Source organism: Dromiciops gliroides, chromosome 2 (genome assembly GCF_019393635.1).
Source record: "Dromiciops gliroides isolate mDroGli1 chromosome 2, mDroGli1.pri, whole genome shotgun sequence".
Classification (NCBI taxonomy): Eukaryota; Metazoa; Chordata; class Mammalia; order Microbiotheria; family Microbiotheriidae; genus Dromiciops; species Dromiciops gliroides.
This window is the reverse complement of record NC_057862.1, coordinates 636,648,240-636,671,801: the sequence shown is the minus strand read 5'-3', so window position 1 is coordinate 636,671,801 and position 23,562 is coordinate 636,648,240. Positions and strand designations below refer to the sequence as shown.

Below are 23,562 nucleotides of genomic sequence, written 5' to 3'. Positions count from 1 at the left end.
AAACTTTGATTGGATCGTGTGTGTGAGAAATTCTTTGATAGAGGAACATTTTCAGATCTAGTTTCACGGTGTCACCACCTAGCTTATCGGATTGTTGTGCTGATTAAATAAATGATGCCTGTAAAATACAGTAAAGACATTCAATAGACGCTAAGCTCTCACTGTATACAGTACTCTCTGATGGGGCTGCTTAAAATAGTGTAATGAGGTATTTATTAACATCATCATCATTATTGCTATTGTTATTTTGGTTGTAAATTTTTACTTGGCTATTTTGGTTGTTTGGTTTGTTGTAAACACACAGAATGTTTACTAAGATCTTAAAGTGATCCCTTTAAATGCTTTGGTCTTTAATGTGGTAAGTTAGTTCAGCGTTGGAAAAATCACAACTCCAAGTGAACTTTCTTTCCTTCATAATATGGCTCAACAGTTTCACGAAAGAATTTTCCCCAAAACTCCATTTTTTCCTTTTTGAGTTTCCTTCTACTTTTTGGAGTCAAGGTGAGCTCTAGGTATGGCTCTGATTGGTCATAGAGAGGCCAGTCGGGCAGTCCTTCTCCATTGGGGTCCCTGGAAATTAGAGGAAAAGGAGTGAATGGGATGGAGAAGGGAGAAGAGAGAATGTACCATGTCTGTCACAAGCTGCCAGAAACACGGTTGTTTCCCTTCTTGCTCATTACCTGGTCTATTCCAACCCCACACCAGTTGGCTTGCCACCCCAAAGAATGACTTTTCCTTGAGTCTAGATGAGGGGCTAGATATTAAGGGTTACCATCCATCCCTACCCCTTTCTACTTCCCTTTTAGTTGTCATCTTGCCTTCTTATAATGTAGACTTCTCGAGAGTAGGAAACTTCTTGTTTCCTTGGTTTTGTGTCCCCGGTGCTTAGTATAGTTTCAGGCTATATGCCCTATATATTCCTATATGGAAGTATTTCATAAATACTTAATCTACTCTAATGTAGGAAGTTGTGTAAAGTAATTGGCAAGGGGCTTAGAGAAAATCAAAATTTTCTCCTGTGAGAAGCAAAACCAAAGATGACCAGATAACAGGAAATATATATATCTAGGAATCAAGGGACTAGTAAAGTTTAGATTGACCAAATACATATTAGGACAGACATACCTAAGAAGGAAGGGGGGGAGGGAATAAAATTCTACAGCAGGAAAGTCAATTAGGTGTGGCCACTACCTGACCAGAGCTAGGAGACAGAGATAACCCCAAAAGTCAGGGCCATCATTTCAAAAAAATCCTCCTCAACTCTCAGGAATATGATAAGCATCCAAGTTTTCTCCATCCCACTTCTATCCACTGAGTCACCTAGCTGCCTAATAGAATTGGTTTCCTTTGAAATCCAATGTATTTTATTGTATGCAGTTAGAAACAAAAATCTGAGTAGTCTCACAGAGTTCCCCAGACTATCAAAAGTGATAACACTCAAAAACGTAAGAACCCTTGGTTACTAGGCATCAGGAATCATCACTGGGGCTGGTGTTCCTTGACCTGGCCATTTAAAGTTTGATTTGGGAGGAGGTATAGAGGGATTGTGCAAAGAGAGCCAGGGGTTGTGCGGAGGGTGGTTCTGGTGCGTTTTGGAGAGTGATTCTGGTGTGGAGTCGTTTTAGTGGTTGTATGTGGGATAGCAAGACAATGTGTGAAGCCTGGTAGTCCACATGGGAACTGTAACCTGAGGTGATGAAACAGGGGTCCAGGGGTGGATAGAGCTATGCCCTGGTTGGTGGTCCCTTCCACCCCCTCATCCATAGTACTGTGAACTGTGTTGAGATGCGGTAAGGTCTGATACTGCTTCATCTTGCTTTTCTGAATCACGGACTCACAAGAACTTAGCTTATTTTCTATCATGGGGGAGGGCAAGGAGTATGGGAGGGTGTTGAGTGGAAACAGGGTGATCTTAGGCAAAAGGAATTCTGGCACTGTGGAATTGCAGCCCAGAATAAGCAGGCTTAATCATTAAACTCATGATAACTTGAAGCCAATAAAACTACACTTGGGGGTAAGGAAAAAGCAGGATAAAGGGCTTGTACAATAAACAGAGTCAAAATTCCTACCAGGAACTAAGCATAGCAGCAAGGTTGCTTTGCACCCAGTTAAAGACAAGGGAATGCCAACAGTAGCATGATGGGATTACATGGGAGGTGACTGGGATAAGAGGTGAATGTTTGGAAATGCCAATTTGTTGTACTCAGGGTATAGGTGGATGCAGTGTAACTAATTATGTAGTGAATAACCTGCTTTTCTAATAAGTCCTAATCTAAAAAGGTCAGCTCAGACACTCAGTTGTGTGACCCTGGCCAAGTCACTTTACCGCTGCCTAACTCAGTTTCCTCAACTGTAAAATGAGGGTCATGATAGCACCTATCTCCCAGGGTTGTTGTGAGAAACCAATGAGATCATATTTATAAAGTGCTTAGCACAGAACCTGGCACCTAATAGGTGATTAATAAGTGTTTCTTGTCTTCCCTTTCTTTTCCCTGTTCCTCCTCATTCAGCCATGGGCTTGAAAAGCCACACTTAAGTAAGTTTTTTTGGGGGTAAGAACCAATCACAAAATCACAAAATTTCAGAGTTGAAAGAGGGACCTCACTGGCCATCTAGTTCAATCTCTACTTGAAAAAAGCACTATAACATAGCTAACCAATGGTCCTTCAGCTTCTGCTTCAAGATTTCCCCTTAATGGGATCTTGTTGCTACTATTTCCTAAGACATTCCACATCCAATAATAGGTAGCATCTATAAAGCATTTTGGAGGCAGCCCTGTAGTTCAATGGCTAAAACCCTGGAGTCAGGAAATTCCCAATTCAAATTCAGGCTTAGGCACTTCCTAACCCTATGACCCTGGGGAAGTCACTTGATCTCTGATTATTGCCAACCACTGGAGAAGGAAATGACATACCATTCCAGTATCTTTGTGACTGGAATCCCCAATGGGGTCACAAAGAATTAGACATGACTGAAATGACTGGACAACAATAGCAAAATAAAGCACTTTAAAATTTATCAGGTAATTTGCAAATGTTATCTCATCTGATCCTTGCAACAACTCTGTGAGGTAGGTGTTATTATTATTATTATTATTATCTACTTTTTATAAGTGAAGAAACTGAGGTTGACAAAGCTTACCTATCAGACGTAATTATCTTTATTAGCATTATTTTCTTTCTTAATTATACCTGGTTCATGATGTTCATATGAAAGCTTTTTTTTTTTTTGGGGGGGGTTAGAACAAACATTCAACACACAGTATCTTGAATGACTTATACTACTGTGCTATCTTCAGAAGGCTCTCTATAGTGGAAAGTGTTGTATCTCCATTCTGTGAAAAGAATCCTAGTATATACTATTCACATTGAATAAAAAAGGAGAAAAATGAAAAAAAAAACCTTGCCCAGAATCATAGAGCTATTAACTGTTTGAAGGAGGATTTAAATTCATATCTTCCTGACTCTAAATTCAGCACTTTATCCACTCTACCCCCTAGCATCCTCCATATAGTTAGTTCTGATCATTAGGAGGTTTATAAAATGTTAATTTTGTGATTATCTGTGAAGTCGTTTGGGGATGTGGGGGGAGAGAACAAGAATTTATTAAGTGCCTACTATCTGTAAGGCACTGTCCTCAATGATTTACAGATATCTCATTTATTCTCACAATGACCCTGGAAGGTAAGTCCTATTATTATCTTTGTTATACAGTCGAGGGAACTGAGGCAGACAGAGGTTAAATGACTTGCCTAGGGTTACATAACTAGCCGTTGTCTGAGGTTGTTTTTGAACTCAGGCTTTCCTGACTCCAGGACTAGCACTCTATTGATTAAGTCCCCTCACTGCCTTTATATTCTTTCCCTTAGTCAATAATGAGCCATTTTGAAAGCCCATTGCTGACCAGGTGTTACCCAAACCAAGAAGGTCAGACAATTAATAATTGGGACAATAAGGTAGTTGATGCTGTGGGCACCAGTCTCCCTCTTCCTCTGAAGATGCCTGTAGTATCAAAAGAGAACTAGGGAAAGTTCTTGGGCTGATCTTTCTACATTTGCCTTGGAACTTTCAAACCAAGTGTTGTCAGAAGGGAGAGCCAGAAGACACCTCTTTGTGGAAAAGTTTTTGGAGTAGGGGGCACTGGTTACCCAGATAGATTTCCTTGGGTGTCTTTAAATTGGCTCCCCACGTGCTGTATGTGACCCTGGGGATAATCTCATGCTTTTTACAAGATGGTAGGATAAGCTGCCAAAGGAACAGCAGATGCCAGAGGGCAACATAGCAAAGATACAGTGTCACAAGGTAAGAAGTAACCTTGTCACTATCTTCTGAGCCCTTCTCAGTTCTCTGAGGTAAACGTGTGGGATGTAGGAACTTGTAGTCAGATGTCATAGGACATTGGCATTTGGGGCTGCTAATGGACCATGGCTGCAAAGAGAAAAAAATCCAGGACCCACAAGAACCCTTTCAAAGGGTTTTTGCTAGGTAGCAAAGGTTCAGATTTCAATTTTCTTTACAGCTGAAATTGAAAGCTCAAGCTGTGGTAGACTTCAGAGATGGAGTCCTCTTCTCCACTACTTAGAACAATGATCATCTTTGAGGTTACAGTGGCTTTGTCCCTGTACTTTAGAACAGAAACAAAGGGAGAATGGGAGTCTCTGAGATGATGATTCTGTTCTATTTTGTAGCTCCAAGGCCATGGATCCAAATATCCTAAGACCTTCCTGAGAGCCCATTCAACAATCAAAAGGTTCCTCCTTTGTGTAGGGTGATTGTCTCCATCTTACTTACCCCTTCCGAAAGAAATTGGCCCAGTATCTCATCATTAGTCTGCTTAGATGTTTCTCCTCCTCAGTGGCACCTGGAAAAGCTGGAAACAGAATCATTTTTCATGTAGCCAAACCCAACTGGCATCATGAAGAGCCTGATGCAATAACAAACCATTGGAGCTTCATGCCGCACATCTCAGAAAGACCTGAGCCTGACCAAAAGATTTGTTGTTCATTGTACTCACTGAAGGTAACGGGAGATTCCGATTAAGTTTTCCATGAAAACTCTGCTACCCAGATATGTAGGGTAGGAAACAGTTTTAGAATCATAAAATTATTCAAGAGAGTATGTGATGAGCTGTCCTGCAGGCTTACTGTGTACACTAGGGTCAAAATTAGCTATTGATCTTGTGTTTTATATTTGATTTTTCTATCAGTGATTTTATTCTGCAGCCCCACATGAGAAACCTTAGCCTCCTTTCTACTTCTATATGAAGAAGCTAATGAATTTGAAAGTTCAATCTTTCTCTCTCATGAGTCAGATGCCAAAAGGTCAGTTTCCCTATTGATCACTTTTAATTACAGAAAAACCTCTGAGCCAAAGTTTAGAAGTTTAATGATCTCATAAAACATCACAAATCCATGGGAATTGGTACCTCAGCATCGCCTGAAAAACACTTTGTGCCAAGCAAAGCTTGTTATCATCCTACATAACTTCAGTTTCTGAGCAAAGGCTTTTGTGTGTTATCTTTGAGGAACAAAAAAGGTGCCCCTGTCCTAACTTAGCCTTGTCCTTGCCAAGTAAAGGTGTTCTTGTATTATTCCCAGGCACTCATGAGTAGTCTGCTCCTCCCAGTCCACTATCACTGGCCTAGAGATATACAGCTGGGTCCCATAAATTAAAAAAGCATTCCCTAGAAATGGAGAGGGGTGACACTGATTCCACATGCCTGTGTATGCCCTCTTTCCTTAGCATAACCAATGATGCATCACCCCCATGAAGTTGCCAATGTTATAACAAAGGCTATGATCCCCTGACTTAATCTGTGGTGCTCTTTGTTCTATGCTTATTTAAAAAAAAGAGTTGCAACTCCAATTCTTTGTCTTTTGGCTAATCAAGGCAATCATCAGACCTGCTTTATAGGCTGATTATGCTCCTGCAGATATACTATTACTTTTCTCAGAGACACATGTCTCAGTTTACTTTTTTGTCTGGGGTGGTGGGATCCTGACCATGTAGAAGAAAGGGTCAAATTCTTCTCCTCACACTCTGACCCATTCCAGTGCTACCTCAGGAAGATCTACTTAGAGCTTATGTCTGGCTCATATCTAGGAGCTCCCCCCAAAATCAGAGTAGACTGGCACTAGATATAAAATGTAAATCATGTATGAGGCCAGGATTTATTTTCTACATACAAAAGAAAAGCTTAATAGAAAGGGCTTTCCAAAAATACATTAACAGAAAGACTTAAAACAGGTTACAATGACCTAACTATTCTTTTACTCAGCAGTTTGGTCTTTTTAGAATGATGAGGCAAATCTCTTATTGGCCACTGAGCAGGAAGAGCAAATGAGTCAGTGGACCTTTGAAAAATAGTGATTCTTCCCTTGTCTCTCTTCCTTTGACCTACTGGGGACATCATGTAACTCTAGGACTTCCCATGAGGGTTCCTCTTCTCCCCACTGGAAGTATTGTCATTATTCCCCATGGCAACTAGAATGGGGCCTGATCTAGGTGGTCTTGAATCTGGACTTCTGGATCCTTCTTCTGCTTTCTGTTTCTTTGCCTGCTGGTGGGTTACCAAGCAGTGATCTGGAGATGGATAGTTCCAGGGTAGGAAGCCACCTCGTGAGTTTGAGAGGCCTGGAGACACTAGGTCCTCATCTGGCAGAAAAAGTGGTCCCTATATCTCCTGCAGAGCTTGTACATCAAAGAAGGTGACCACTGACAAGAGGAATAACTCCAAGGCCTGGCCTGGTCTGTCAGAAGACATGAACCTGGAAGGGGTTGTTTGGACAGGTCAGAGTTGAGGTGAAATGTAACAACATCTCTTCATCAGTCTGGAAAATTACATTAGGCCTTCATGTTTTAAGTATAAACTTCCCAGGAGAGCAAAAGAATAGTTAGGTCATTGTAACCTGTTTTAAGTCTTTCTGTTAATGTATATTCGTGAAAGCCTTTTCTATTAAGCTTTTCTTTCATATGTAGGAAATAAATACTGGCCTCAAATACGATTTACATTGTATATTGATACCAGTCTACTCTGGTTTTTTTGGGGGGAGACCCTAGATATGAGCCAGACTTTAGCTTCAAGTAAATCTTGGTTAGGTAGCACTGGAATGGGTCAGAGTGTGAGAAAAAGAATCTGACCCTTTCTTCTTTCTTTTTTTTTTCTTTTTTCTTTTTTGGTGAGGCAATTGGAGTTAAGTGACTTGCCCAGGGTCACACAGCCAGTAAGTGTTAAGTGTCTGAGGCCGGATTTGAACTCAGGTCCTCCTGACTCCAGAGCCGGTGCTCTATCCACTGCACCACCTAGCTGCCCCTGACCCTTTCTTCTACATGGTCAGGATATGCTCTCCTGCCTGGACTAAACCTGTTGTGGGATGGGGGACCCCAAGAAACCCAAAGATCCCAATCCCCAAGGAATCCTTAAACTTTTCCAAGGGAAAATCAATTCTGCCTCCCACCTCAGGAATGGGGTGTGGCTGAGCACAAGCGACCCTGTACACTTATAAGTAATACCAAGCTCTGCCAGATTATATATGCAAGATATGAATGGGAGCTGCACATCTTACTGATGCCCCATGATTCAAAAATCCCCTCCCAGTTGTTCTTCGTAATTCCTTCCCCAGTAATTTTGCTTTCTTTGTTTTATATATAAAACATCAGCCCTTCTCTTACTGAGAGAGACAGTTTTCCTCAGTGATTTTGTCTCCTGGCCATATATTCCTCTCTCTTAATAAATCTTTTTATTGTACAAGATTTGTGATGTCTCTGATTATTTGGGTGAGCTAGCCCCCTGATCTAGGTCACAAGTCTCCTAAACAGTCACCACATTCATGGGTTCAGAACATGTGGGACCTGGAACAGTAGATATAGAGAAGGCAGTACCCCAGACTCTTGGGCCCAGTAGCAGTTCACAATTATTAGATTTAAACAAAAGACCTCTTAGACTAACTGAAGACACACGATATCTAAACCTCTTCAACTCACAAGGTGACCTCCAGACAGAGAATTTCTATCTCAGGACAAAAATCAGGGAAAGAAACACACAGCAGAAGCCCACGTTCAAGCTTGCCTAGCTGATTCTCATTTCTTATGGCCACATGGGAGAAGTTGACATGATGCTGGAGTGGAGAAGGACTACCCCTTCCCCACCTCTTCTTCTACCCCTCAGAGGAAGTCCCAGAGTTACATGATACCCCTTGGAGGGTCAAAAGAAGCAAAAGAAAACACAGAATCATTCCTTTTGAAAAGACTTGAAACTTATAGATAATGTCAAGTGAAGTAGCCCCAAGAAGCTTCTGCAATAGGGGGTGCTTGCCATCCTTTCAAAAAATATGACTTTGTAATCTTGTTTGTTTATTTAGGGTGGGGCAATGAGGGTTAAGTAACTTGCCCAGGGTCACACAGCTAGTGTGTCAAGTGTCAGAGGCCAGATTTGAACTTAGGTCCTCCTGAATCCAGGGCCGGTGTTTATCCACTGCACCACCTAGGTGTCTCCCTAAAAGTTAACTCTCTTCATGCTGCAAATCCTCTGCTCCAAAGTTCCATAATCCTTTCCCTTCTCTAGATCTCTTCCTCTCCCCACCATCCATATCTAGAATCTTTCTTGCTGCTAATGTCCATCTGCCCTGTTAGTTGATGCCGACCTTGCCTGTGGCAATAGATTCCATCAGTAGACTTCAGCTCTCCCTATAAAACACCTGTCTTTCTTTTACATTTCTCATTGGCCCTTTTATATGTGACTAATCTGGAGTACATGTGATGAACTGGGGAGGAACAATGGAAGCCTGGTATAAACTGGGTTTCAGGTCTGGAGGGCAATCTTCCAATGATTACTTGTTCCCTTTTCTTCCCTTGCTGAGTCTTCAAGATGATCTCACTCAAGGTGAGGAGATGAGGGCATGTTCTTCTTCTCTCTTAGAAGCCTGTGATCCTGATATATCCTGTACTTTTCTCACAGCAAACACATTCTCGATCCCCCAAGAAGCTAAAGTTAATAGTTTTCCTTTGTATGAGGTAACCTCTTCTTTCTTTCTTTCTTTCTTTCTTTCTTTCTTTCTTTCTTTCTTTCTTTCTTTCTTTCTTTCTTTCTTTCTTTCTTTCTTTCTTTCTTTCTTTCTTCTGCCCTGAGAGAGTGCATTCTGTAATTTATATACACAAATATATAGACATAGACATAGAGATAGACATATAATATGTATGTATATATGTATGTATACTAAAGACACTAAGTTCCTTAATGACAAAAATTCATTGTATTTCTCACAATTCTAGACACACAGTAAATATTCAGTAAAGATTGATTGATATATTTTCCTTACCCAACATGGAGCGCTCATCTGCCATGAAAGGGCCTCCAAAAACAAATGTGAGCTCAGCTGAGTGGTCAGCTTTTACATAAGCAGGCTTGATCTTATTGAAAGCACTTGGCCGATGCTGGAATTCATAAAGGTAGACTGGAGCACCAGAATCTGATGGGAAAGAGCCAAGGAGAAGCCTGGAGTTAGGAGTCTGAGAAATCATGTTGGGTGGGGGAAGCCCATTTTGCTTCAATGTTGTTTGTTGGTGTTGCCTTCTGTCGTATGTCCTTCATTGTGAAGAGGACCAATGACATCACGTGGTAATGCCTTAACTTGGACCTAAATTGGATTTTAATGAGGCAGAGCTGCACAAAGTTATCAGCCTTGCTCTTTCCTCCAGGGTCATCAAAGTCCAGTGGCAGGACAAAATTCAGAATGACTGGAGATGGGGGCAACTAGGTGGTGCAGTGTATAAAGCACCAGCCCTGGATTCAGGAAGACCTGAGTTTAAATCTGGCCTCTGACACTTGACACTTACTAGCTGTGTGACCCTGGGCAAGTCACTTAACCCTCATTGCCCTGTAAAAAACAAAAACAAAAACAAAAAACAGAATGATTGGAGATGACTAGGAATGCAGTGGATGACCTTGGCATCTTTGATGTCTGAACAGGTTCTTTTTTTTCCTAAACATTTAACAAAATTTATTTGAAGTTTTGAGTTCCAAATTCTGTCCCTCTCTTATTCCATCCCTCCTGACCCTCCCCTGTCCCTGAGGTAGTGAGGAATGAGATATAGTTTATACATGTCCAATTATGTAAAATATTACCATATTAGTAATTTTATATAAAAGACTCAAGTAATAAAAAAGAAGAAAATGCAAAGTAGCATGCTTTAGTCTGTGTTCATTCAATATCAGTTTATTCTCTGGAGGTGGATAGTATGCATTATCATTAGTCCTTTGGGATTTTCTTGGATCATTGTATTGCTGAGAGTCGTTAAGTCACTCACAATTGCTCATAGAACAATAATGCTGTGACTGTGCACAATGTTCTCTTGGTTCTGCTCACTTCACTATACATCAGTTCATATAAGTCTTTCCAGGTTTTTCTGAAATCATCCTGCTCATCATTTCCCACATCACAATAATATTCCACCACAATCACACACCACAGCTTTTTCAGTCATTCCCCAACTGATGGGCATTCTCTTGATCCCCAATTCTTAGCCACCACAAAGAGTTGCCATAAATATTTTTTTGTACAATTTTTTTCCTTTTCTCTTTTTAACAGTTACTATTGTTAACTATTTCCCTCCATCCTATTCCCTTTCCCATGATATTTACTCTATCATCTATCTTCTTTCACCCTATCTTTCCTCAAAAGCGATTTGCTTCTGACTGTTCCCTCCCCCACTCTGCCCTCCCTTGTTTCACCCTTCCCTCCTTATCCCGTTCCCCTCCTACTTTCCTGCAGGGTTAGATAGGTTACTCCACCCAACTGAGTGTGCATGTTAATCCTTCCTTGAGCCAACTCTGATGAGATTAAGGTCTTTGAGCCAATTCTGATGAGTGTGAGGTTCATTCACTGCCTGCTCCTCCCCCATCTCTTCCCCTATTCCATAGGCCCTTTCTTGTTTCTTTCATGTGGGATTTCACCTCATTCTACTTCTCTCCTTCCCCTTCCCCCAGTGCATTCCTCTCACCCCTCAATCTTACCCTAAAGATGTCATCATGGGGAAGCTAGGTGACACAGTGGACAAAGCACTCACCCTGGACCCAGGAGGACCCAAGCTCAAATCCAGCCCCAGTCACAAGACATTCACCCAGTGCTCATCCCCAGGCATGTCACCCAACTCTGACTACTCCATAAAAAGAAAAAAGATAAACAAAAAAATTAATGCTTTACAGATATCATCCCTTCATAATCAATTCCCACCTGTGTCCTCTGTCTAAATTTCTTTCTATCATCTGCCATAATACCGAGACATTTCTTATGAGTTAGATGTATCATTTTTGCATATAGGAAGCAGTTTAACCTTTTAACATCCCTCTTAATATCTTTTTCCTGTTTACTTTTTTATGCTTCTCTAGGGTCCTGTATTTGTAAGTCAGATTTTCTATTCAGTTAAGGTCTTTTCATCACAAATACCTCAAAGTCCTCTTTTTAATTGAAGTCCCATTTCCCCCCCTAAAAGTTATGATCAGTTTTGTTGGGTAGGTGATTTTTTTGGTTGTAATCCCAATTTCTTTGGCAGGAACAGGATCTGAAGCAAGCTTTTCTAACTTGAAATCAATCTGTGCTATAGGGGAGGTAGTGACACAGATATGATGAATGAAAATAATCCCTACTCAAAAGGGGCTCCCATTCTGAAGGAGGAGATAGCAGGAATATACAGGAAAAAAATACGAGGCTAAATACAAATAAATTCAAAGTTGTTCAATATAAGGTGCTTTGAGGAGGGGGCCACTAGCAGTTGATGAGAAGAGGAAGGTATCATGTAGACGGGAGTGTTTCAGCTGTTTCTTAAAGGATTCTGTGAGATTCAGGTGAGGAAGGAATGCTCTCTAAGCTCAGGGGAGAGCAAATCAGTGCAAAGGCTGGAAGTTGGGAAATGACATGTCATGAGTGGGGAATAGAAATAAACAGAAATAGGAATAGAAGTACCAATTTGAGGGGATTGCAGAGTCATCTCCAATGAAGAAGGAGAGAGAAACTGCAGTAAGGTTGTGAAGGGTTTTCATAGATTAACAGAGGCATTTGCATTCGACCCCAGAGGCAATGATGAACCACTGGTATAGGGGAGGAACATGGTCACATCTATGCTTTAGGAAAATCACTTTGTCACAAGTGTGGAGAATGGACTGAAGGGGTGAGAAGCTTGAGTCAGGAAGAAGAATTAGGAGGCTATTGGAATAGTGAAGGTAATGGGATCCTGAATTAAGGAGACTGTTGTGTGAATAGAAGTTTTGGATGAGAGAGATTTTATAAAGGCAAAAGCAGCAATATTCAACAACTAATTCTATATATGGGATGGAGGGAGAATGAAGTCAGATGAAATTAAGGAGACTGGAATAATGGTGAATAGCTCACCTCTGTATTCCTTTGATACCTTCAGAACTTGAAAAACCGCAACTATGTCTCCAAATATATCCAGAGTTGCATCCCTAATGGCGAATGGGTCTGTCTGGTTACCCATGTATTCATCTGTGACTAAATGGATCAGTTCAGGGGGGATACCCTGGAATAAACAGAGAAGAAAACTCAGGAGACTCCACAGGAATCAGCGGCAGAGCCAGTATCTCATCCTTTAGCCTAAGTTTGGGGCAGTGGCAAGATTACTGAGTTTGGAGTCAGAGGAGAGAATCTAGTTGTTTGAGTCAAGTAAGGGGCTCAGTGGATAGAGTGCTGGATTTGAAGTCAAGAAGATCTGAATTAATATCTAGCCTCAGATGCTTCCTATTGTGTGACTCCGGGCAAGTTTCCTCATCTATAAAATGGGAATAATGATAGTATGTACCTCCAAGTGTTGTAAAAAATTGAGATAAAATTTATAAAGCACTTTGCAAATCTTAAAGAACTGTATAAAATGCTAGGCAGCTAGGTGGCACCATAGTACACAGAATGCTGGACCTAGAATCAGAAAGACTCATCTTCCTGAGTTCAAATCCAGCCTTAATTACTAGCTGCGTGACCCTGGGCAAGTCACTTAGTCCTGTTTGCCTCAGTTATTATTCTGTGAAATGGAGAAGGAAATGGCAAACCACTCCAGTTTCTTTGCCAAGGAAAACCCCAAATGGGGTGACAGAGAGTTGGCCATGACTGAAATGACTAACCAACAACAGTTCTTATTGTGCTTGGGTTGTAGTACTAAGTTGATGTAGTGGGTAGAATGCTAGACTTGCAGTTAGAAATCCTTTAGATCAGATTCTGAGACATATTTGTTGTGTGACTCTGGGCAGTTTCCTTGCTTCTCCAAACTTCAGTTTTTTGTTTACTTTTTATCTATCTATTCATTCATCCATTTATTTATTTATTTTTTGTGGGGCAATGAGGGTTAAGTGACTTGCCCAGGATCACACAGCTAGTAATTGTCAAGTGTCTGAGGTTGGATTTGAACTCAGGTCCTCCTGAATCCAGGGCCAGCGCTTTATCTACTGTGCCACCTTGCTTCCCCCCAAACTTCAGTTTTATTATGAGATCTTGAGCAAATTACTTCACTGGGCCTCAGGTTTGTTTAGTTCTCAGGGAATGTGGGTTTTATTAGGTGATCCCTTACAGTCTAATGTGTCTTACCTGGGGTCAGTTTGTGTCTCGAGACATTACTGGAACCCAGCTTGCCCTTGTTCTAAGACCTAGTCTCCACATTGTCTCCAATATTTCTTCATCCTTTCCAATTCTGACATCCTATGTTCTAATGCCATATTCCAGCTCTCATACTCTTTGTTACAATATTCTAATACTTTAAGATTTCTTTCCTCTTTGATATTCTACATTCTAAGGTCCCTCATCCTTGTAATGGTTCAGGGGCTAGATAACATAAATATTATTATCCCCATTTGACATGAAGAAATGGAAGCTGTTATGGGTTTAAGTAAACTGACTAAGGACGTATTAAGGTAGAGAGGATTTGAACTTAGCTATCTGATCTAGTCCTCTTTCCAAAACACCCAGGTCTCCCTAGGGGATGGTCTGTGAACACCAATCACTTCCTTATGCAATCAGTGGCACTTTGGCCTTCTGGATACTTCTATTTCTGGGCTTCATGGTGCTAACCAATGGGAAGAAATAAATTAGGTCATGAGAAATGGAACCATGAGAGAGAATCAGGCTGAGGAAGCCAAAGGAAAGACCCATATTCTCACCAGGAGAGTGCTCTGGCTCCTCAACAACGTGAGGGCATCCTCTTTTGTCATTCCATTTTCCAGATTTTTGGAGATCCATGCCTGGTGGGAGAGAGTAATTCCCTGTCAGAAGATTATAGTTTCTCAGCCTTTCCTCTAAGAAGCCCCAACCAATGGAAAAACATGGGAAGACAATGAAATAATGCAGGGTGAAATGAGTAGAACCAAAAGAACATTGTACACCCTATGTCCAATAGGGTAACAGCAATATTGTTGTAAGAACAACTTTGAACAACTAAGTCATTTTGAGTATTATACTCAGGTCAACTACAAAGGACCTATGAAGGAAGATGCTATCCACCTCCAGAGAAAGAACAGATAAATGGAAGCATGAAAAGTAGACATATGTGTATGCATATATTTATGCACATATATGTGCATACACAGAAATATATGCATATGCATATACATTTACATACACACACTATATATATATATATATATATATATATATATATATATATATATATATATATATATATATATATATATATATATATATATATATATATATATATATATATATGTCTAATGGTAACTTCTCTAGGATATAGTGGGGAGGGAGAGAGAAAAACAAAAATGCCCAGCAGGGAACAAAAGAAAACTTAGAAGGAAGCACAGAAAAACAGGGTAGCTTAAAAACAAAGTATAGCATTTATACCATAGTTTTTCAAAAATAGTGAATAGTGTGAAATAGAAATTCATGGTTTTATATTGAATCCTCTTTTTATATTGTGCTGTGTACTTGGAAATGTTATTTTTTGTGTCCTTTTGTATTTAAGTTCAAAATAAATAAAAATAAATAAATAAAATAAAAAAATAAAATAAAATAAAAAACATTTATAATGGGGGAAAAAGATGTAAAGAAAAAAAGAAGCCCCAACCAAGAGAGATCATCTGGGATCCATAGCGGACAACCACTCTCATTTCTAAGGACACATCTAGCATCCTCAATGTACTGACTCAGCATCCTCACCCCTGCTTCCCAAGGGCTGAGGAAGAACAGCCTGAAACATTTTCTTCTTTGAACCATCATAGCCTTTAGAACGAGAAGGGGGTTTAGAGAAGTACTTAGTGTAATAGTTTCTAACTTATAGGTCACAAACCCATAGACATTCTAGAGTTATTGCAGAGAATGTATGAATCCATATAGTAATATTTTCCGTCAATGTTGCAAATCAATGTCCACTATGGCATTAAAAGATTCAACATAATTAATGAATACTTTTTTTTATAGTGAGGCAATGGGGGTTAAGTGACTTGCCCAGAGTCACACAGCTAGGAAGTGTTAAGTGTCTGAGGCCAGATTTGAACTCAGGTCCTCCTGACTCCAGGGCCAGCGCTTTATCCACTGCACCACCTAGCTTCTCCACTTCTTTTTTTTTAAATAAAGGAAGAAAATGTCTAGGAGAAGAGATCCTAAATGACATCATACGCCAGGGTGGGTGCTCTATCCACTGCACCACCTAGCTGCCCCTAAGGAATACTTCTTTTGGCCTCAATCTCCTTTGTAAAGTGAGAGTTGGACTGGACAAACCCTTTTAGCTCTAGAATTTTGATTCAGAGAAACTGTACCTTGCACAGCCTGAAAAATTGTCCTTGCACAATATATGAACAGGACTCAAATGCATTGTAATAGATGACTGTTTCTTAAATCCAACATCATAAAATGCTGGGGAAGAAATTCATAATTCATTTTTAAAAAAAATGGTTGGAAATTGGAAATTAGTATGATGGAAAATGGGGTTATTGTCATCATCACCAACAAGCATTTATTAAGTATCTACTATATACCCGAGGTCAATCAGTCATCAAGTTGCAGAGCTTGGATGGGAATCCAGTTTGCTTAACTTTATTTTATTCCCAAATACAGGAAATGAGACCCACTTTGTGACTCAGCCTGGTGTGGGGCAAAAAGCATGGATGATAGCAGGAGTCAAAAGATGTGAACTTGTGCATTAGCTCTGTCACTAATTTACTATAGTGGGTATTAAATAAACCACATGGACTCCATCCTGTGACTGACTTTTCTCATAATTATACATCTCAGGCAACCCATATGTCTTATCTGAAAACTGACCCCCTAGTGGTCAATTGGCTAGTGGCTCCATGTTCCTTGATTGTTTACAAACACTTGTTGGGGAATGAGGCACTTCTTTTTCTGATTATAGACAATTGTAACTGTTCATTTTCTCCTTCCCAGCTTGGAAAGTCCCTAATCTTTCCTTCAATTAGAAATCAGATTATTTAATTTTGTATCCTGGTTGTTTTAATTTAACTGGTCTTATTTGATTAATTATTGTTAATGCTCAAAAAAATCTGCCTCCTCCTGTATTCTGAGGTCCAGTGCCAAAGCTGAGACAGCCTGGTCCTAATTTGTTATGCAACTGGCATGCATTGCTTAATAAATTGATATGCTCAAAAGCCAAATCTCTGTTTCCTCAGTCATTTCATCTTTCACCCACCTCAGATTCCAGCATTAAGAGCTTAGAAATTCATTATTTCTTTTTAATTTTCTTTGGTGACCTTGCTTCTAATTTATCTGAGAAATTAATTGAGTTATATTCAGCCTTCCCAAAAGACATTCCTAGTCACCTCTCCTGTCTCATCATTGTGAATATCTATTCCCATTATCTACAAAGGGTCTTGGTCCAGGTGATGGTGGGTGGAATGGGGTCCCTCCTCAAAGACCCCTCTTTGGTTTAAATCACTCTTTCCATTCCTTAACTAAATTGTATTCATCTTTAAGTTGCTCCCTGATTCAATCAAACTCCTCTCTATTTATGGCCAAGAAAGGTTTCAGTATCAGGGAAATTTGAAATGCAGAGTGTAGACTAATTTTTTTTCTTCACTCTGGGATTAATTTCAAACTAACTGCCACCCTTCATGACATTACCAATCTTTTTGGGAGAAAATGATCTAAGTGTTATTTACACCTAAAATTCTTACATAATTAGTTCTTATTATTCCTTAAAAAAATTCTTCAGAGTGGTACCCCCAAACTTACCAAGATATTACAGCATATGTTAAGCTTCTACTAATGTCTTATCAGACAGAACAAAGAGAAGGGGATGGATTCCTGGAGTTACCCAAATTTCCAGTAGTTCTCCCCTGTAATCCTTTTTTTTTTTTTTTGCGGGGCAATGGGGATTAAATGACTTGCCCAGGGTCATACAGCTAGTAAGTGTCAAGTGTCTGAGGCCGGATTTGAACTTAGGTACTCCTGAATCCAGGGCCAGTGCTTTATCCACTGTGCCACCTATCTGCCCCTCCCCTGTAATCTTGAAATAATTGATCTCCAAACTCCTTAATCTGCAAACTTCCAAAATCTACTGAAATGCTTTTAACAGTTCTTCAAACAAGGAAAAAGTTTTCCTTTATTTTACTATCTGACTTTATCTCTGTAATCCCAACATGGCCATAGATGAAATGCCAGAGAAAAAACATCTTGCAGGGTTTTTTCCCTTTCTTTTTAACATCATCTCCCACTGAAAGTCTAAAGTGGGAGTTAGTTCTGCTTACTGAGACAGGGAGTTTAACATCTGGGAGAACTGCTTCAAGTTTGAAACTGTTTTAATCTTTCCCAGAACTGTGAAAACATTTTTTACAGCAAGTTTCTGGGATAAAGGTCTCATCTGTCAAATACATAGAGCACTAAGTCAAATTTATAATAATAGAAGTCATTTCCCTATTGATAGATGGTCAAGGAAATGAACAGGCAGTTTTCAGATGAAGAAATCAAACCATAAGTAGGCATCACTACTAAATCACTATTGATCAGAGAAATGAAAGTTAAAATAGCTCTTAGCTACCACCTCACATTTATCAAATTTACTTCTATGACAGAAAAGGAAAATGACAAATGTTGAAGGGGAGGTGGGAAAATTGGGATAGTAATGTACAGTTGGTGGAAATGTGAACTGATTCATCCATTCTGGAGAGCAGTTTGGAAGTATGCCCAAAGTGCTACAAAACCCAGGAATAGGTCTACTAGGGTCTATATCCCATGGTAATTTTTTTAAAAAGGAAAAAGACATATATACATACACATACACATACACATACACCTATATATATATACATACACATAGACATACATGGCACATAGACATACACACATACATACATATGAGTTCATTTTGTTGTGGCAAGGAATTAGAAATTGAGGGAATGTCTATCAATTGGGAAATAGCTGAACGAGTTGAGGTATATGATTGAGATAGAATATGATTGTGCTGTAAGAAATGATGAGTGGAATGGATTTAGAAAAATCTGGAAAGACAAGAACTGATACAAAGTGAAGTAATCAGAACAAGGAGAATATTGTACAGTAGTAATGATATTGTACGATGTTCACCTGTGAATGACACCCATTTGATTAATACAAAGATCCTAGATAATTGAGGGACCTATGATGAAAAATGTTATCCACCTCCAGAGAAAGAACTAATGGAATTTCAATGTGGATCAAAGTATAGTGCTTTTTATTTTAGTTTTCTTTGGTCTTGTGCTATAGGAAATGACAAACAGGATGATCCCCGAAAAACCTCGAAAGACTAATGAACATCAATGTATAGTGAAGTGAGCAGAGCTGAGAGGACATTATGTGTAGTGACAGCAGTATTGTTCAATGAGAAATTGTGAATGACTTAACTACTCTCAGCAGTGCAAGGATCCAAGTCAATCCCAAGGAACTAATGAGGAAGCTTACTATACACCCCTATAGAAAGAACTGATAAAAAGAACACTTGTGGATTGTACATATATAATCTGATTGCGATCTTGTGGAGGGGGGAAGAAAGGGAGGGAGGGAGGGAGAAAAATTTGGAACTCTAAATCTTATGAAAATGAATGTTGAAAACTACCCTTACATGTAAATGGAAAATAAAACAAATGTTTGTTGCTATTTTATTTTTCTTGTTTGTTTTTTCTTTCACAATATGGAAATATGCTTTGCATGACCACACTTACATAATGTATATCAAATTTCTTGCCTTCTCAATGATGTGGGAGGACAGGGGAAGGAGGGAGAGAAATTGGAACTCAAAATAGTAAAATTGAAGGTTAAAAATTGTTTTTTACATGTAATAGGAAAAAAATAAAATATTAAAAAAACTATCCCCAGCATTCGAAACTCTTTGATTACAGCTTTTTAGCAGTTTTCCTGACTGGCTGCATTGAAATCTTTCAAAGTAGCAGAATCTACAAATAATATTAAAAACAAATAGAAGACAAATGTATACTTGCTAGTTTTACTTTTTTGAGTTTTCGAAGATGAAAAGAGATGAATTAGGGCCAAAACAAATCACCAGTTGAATCTCTTGCAGAGATTTGTGCCAGACATCATATAATTCAATTTCTCACTCTTTAGTTATTCCAATAACTATTGGGAGCTTGCCCTGGTTTCAAGTTACCAAAAATCTATCCAGGGGGAACCCATAATCTTTCCCCACCCTGGGGGAAAATTTAGGTTTAACATAAATTAAGTCCTTAACCTAACTTTCTCCACCCCTGGTGGAAAACTTAATCCAAAATTTAAACTTATTTATTACTTTAGCTTGGAAGAAATAGAGAATGAGATCAGGAGCCCAATCCCCATAGGTAGTTTCTAAGAAAAATTTCCTCAGTGAAAAATTAACCAGAGTACACTACAATGTTTTTCTGAAAAGGTGTTATCCTGGAATTTGGAGTTGTGACTTGACCTAGCATGGTTCACCAAAAACTGGCAAGTTAGAGATTAAATGACTGAGGAAACAAAGATTTGAATTTCTGAGCATATTGATTTAGTAAGCCAAGTGAATCATACCAATTGCATAACAAACCAGGATCAGGGTTTCTCAGCTTTGGCACTGTACCACAGATTTTTGTTTTTTTGGTAAAGATTAATAACAATCAAATAAGACAAGTGAGTTAAAAGACAATAATTAACCAGGCTAGAAAATTAGGGCATCTGATTTCTAAGTGAACGAAAGATTAAAGACTTTCTAGGTTGTGATTATGAGAGTGAACATGTACAATTCCCTGAAATCAGAAAAAGGGGATTCTCACTCCCTGCAAGTGTCTGTAAACAAAAAAGGAACATGGAACCACTAAGAGACTCACTAGTATGGGGTCAGTTTCCAGATAAGATATATGGGTTGCCTGAGCTGTATAATTGTGAGAAAACTCCTTGCATCAAATTTTAGCTCTTTCGGGCTTTCTGGTCAGCATAACCTAGGTCCTTGGTTAGGGATCTCTAAGCAGCAGGTGGGGGAGTGGGGGAGAGGGAGGGAGGGAGCCACTCAGGACTAGTTTCAAATAATGCAATAAAGTTTTCCTGCAATTCCCACAATTGAATAATGTTTTCTCACAAGACAGAAGTTGGACTGGACCCAAAAGGCTATAAAACTATGCATATCCTTTGACTCAGCAATGCCACTACTAGATCTGTATCCCAAAGAGACTATAAAAAATGGAAATGGACCCACATGTACAAAAATATTTATAGCAGCTCTTTTTTGTGGTGGCAAAGAATTAGAAATTGAGGGGATGTCCATCAATTGGATAATGACTAAACAAATTGTGGTATATGAATGTAATGGAATACTATTGTGCTGTAAGAAATGATGACCTGGCAGATTAAAAAAAAAACATGGAAAGACCTCTCTGGGCCTCAGTTTTGTCTTCTATCAAATAATGGAGTTAGACTAGATAATTTCTCAGGTCCATTCTAGCTATAAATCCTAGAATCTTTGATCCTGGATCCCAGAGAACCAAAGGTAGCTCAGAACAACCTTGCATTCCTTTCCTGATGTTTCAACAGTGTATATAAAATGCTTTGCAAACTTGAAAGCATTATGCAATCATTAGCTATTGTTAATTCTGCTTCTGTCAAAGAAGAAACAAGAAAAAAAAATCTGAGAATGGAGAGCTCAAGACTCTGTTCTCTACTCTCAGATTTCTAAAACTTTAAGTTTTGGTGGTGCTGCTGGTCTTTTGTTCTTGAAGAGGACCAAAATGACATCACTATGTTGGAGTCAAGGTACATTGTGTCCAACTGTGGCTGATCAGACCAATATGAGCTCAGATGGCTCTACTGCAAGTCAGGCACAAATGGATCATTTGAATATTTGGAATAGAGATGGCTCTTTATTTGTACATCTCATGTTTCTTTTGAGCTACTGCAATTCTGCTTCACTCATAGAGCCCAGTGTCTTCTTTGATGTGGGCATACCATATTGGGTGGTCCTTTGCCAGCATCTCCCATGTCATGCAATTGATTTCAAAGCCCTTCAGAAAGACCTTGAAAGTGTCCTTGTATTGCTTCTTCTGATCACCATGTGAGTGCCTACCTTGCATGAGTTCTCCATAAAATAGTCTTTTAAGCAAATGTACGTTTGGTATTTGAACAACATGACCAGTCCCTTATGCCCTCTGCAATAGAGTTTAAATGCTTGGCAGTTTAACTTGAGAAAGGACCTCAGTGTCTAGTACCTTATCCTTCCAGGTGATCTTCAGAATCTTCCTAAGACATTTCAAATGGAAGCAATCCAGTTTCTTGGCATGGAGCTGGTAGACTTTCCCGGTTTCACAGGTATACAACAATGAGGTCAGCATAATGACTCAGCAGACCTTCCTTTTGGTAGGCATCTTAAAACCTCTACTCTTCCACACTTTCCTTCAGAGCCTCCCAAACACTGAGCTAGCTCTGGCAATGTGTGACTCAACTTCATCATCTATATATACATCCCTAGAAAATATCCTGCCCAAGCAAGTGAACTTATCCACTGCATCCAACATTTCTCCATTTGCTGTAAGCAATGGTTCCATATATGGATGGTATGGGGCTGCCTGGTGGAGAACCTGTGTTTTCTGGATGTTAATTGTTAGGCCAAAATTAGCACCAGCAGCAGATAATCAATTCATACTTTTTTACATTGAGTGTGCAATAATATGTGAACAAAAAAAAAATCATGCACCAACTCTTCCTCTACTTTAGTCTTGACTTGTAGCCTTTTCAAATAAATAATTTACCATCAGTGGGATAGCTGACCTTGATCCTGTTTTCATTATTGTTGAAGGTTTCTAACAACATTGCTGAAAACATCAAGATAAAAGGCTCGGGAGCACGCACACAGCCTTGTTTCATTCTATTGGTTACTGGAAAAGCACGAGAGCATCATCCATTATACAGAACTTGGATGAGAATGCTGTCATGAAATGGATGTGCAATAGTGGTGAACTTCTTCAGGCAACCAAGTTTTGCTATGATTTTCCACAAGCCCTCATGACTGACAGATGGATGAATGTTGTATACGGACCTCTGTTCTGCTTCTTGCATTTTTCCCAGAGTTGTTGGGCAACAAACATTATGTCAACTGTTTCTTGGCCCTTTCTGAAGCCACACTGACTCTAAGATAGATGACTATCTTTCATGCAAAGAATCAGCCTATTAAGGAGGACTCTGGCAAGAATCTTGTCAGCAATTAATAAGAGAGGACTCCCCCCCGCCCAACATGATTGTCACAGGATGATTTCCTTTACCTTTATAGAGATGGACAATGGAGGTATCCTTGAACTCCTGGAGGGTAATCTCCTCTTCTCATAGAACCCAGAAAATTTCATTTTTAAAGTGGATGTAGAGAAAGAACTATGGAGTATGAATGCAGATTGAAACATACTATTTTAAGTTTTTGGTGTTTTTTTCTCAGGGTTCTACAACATGACTAATGTGGACATTTGTTTAACATGATTGTATGTGTATAACCTATATGAGATTGCTTGCTGTCTTGGGAGGGAGGGAAGGGAGGGACAGAGAATATGGAACTCAAAATCTTATACAAATGAATGTTGAAAACTATGTTTACATGTAATTAGAAAAATATAATACTATTAAGTTAAAAAAAAAAACTAAAGTGGATGCCAAATTGCATTGGTAAAGAAAGTTTCCATATCTGAGAATTCCTGATACCAATGCAATCATGGATGCAGTCTCCAACCCCACTCCCCAGTGCTAAAGAACAGAAATGATCTTACTGAAAATATTGCATGCCCAAACTCCTGGTTGTTGACTCCAAGCAAATAGGGAATTCTTGGGAATTCATTCTCTAAGAGCAGCTTTTCTGGTAGCTTTGGCAAGAAAACACCATCCACATTTGCCGGGATCATTGTTCTCTATGAGAGAAAAAGAAAGTACTTTTCTTTTGGTGGGTTATTCTTTCATTTTTGATTAACCTATGTAAGACAAGGAATTAGGAAATTAGGGTTTTCATCTCACTTCTACCTTTAATTTCTTTACCGACCTTAGAAAAGTCATTTGCCTTCTTTTAGCCCAAGTTCCTTATCTATAAAATGAGATTGGATTTGACTAGGTCTCTTCCAGCCCTG

General features: G+C 39.3%; 1 protein-coding gene across 1 annotated transcript in view; it reads right to left on the bottom strand.

The window, feature by feature from the left end:
* Nucleotides 1-245: 245 nt before the first annotated feature.
* The window catches only part of LOC122739448, a 107,515-nt gene continuing 84,198 nt past the window's right edge, over nucleotides 246-23,562 (bottom strand). The window contains exons 24-29 of the mRNA XM_043981188.1: nucleotides 23,212-23,349; nucleotides 14,158-14,238; nucleotides 12,386-12,533; nucleotides 9,317-9,466; nucleotides 4,791-4,869; nucleotides 246-570 (exon numbers count right to left, since the gene is read on the bottom strand). Coding sequence (XP_043837123.1) covers nucleotides 384-570; nucleotides 4,791-4,869; nucleotides 9,317-9,466; nucleotides 12,386-12,533; nucleotides 14,158-14,238; nucleotides 23,212-23,349 — 783 coding nt within the window. The 3' untranslated portion in view covers nucleotides 246-383. The remainder of the gene's footprint in view (nucleotides 571-4,790; nucleotides 4,870-9,316; nucleotides 9,467-12,385; nucleotides 12,534-14,157; nucleotides 14,239-23,211; nucleotides 23,350-23,562) is intronic.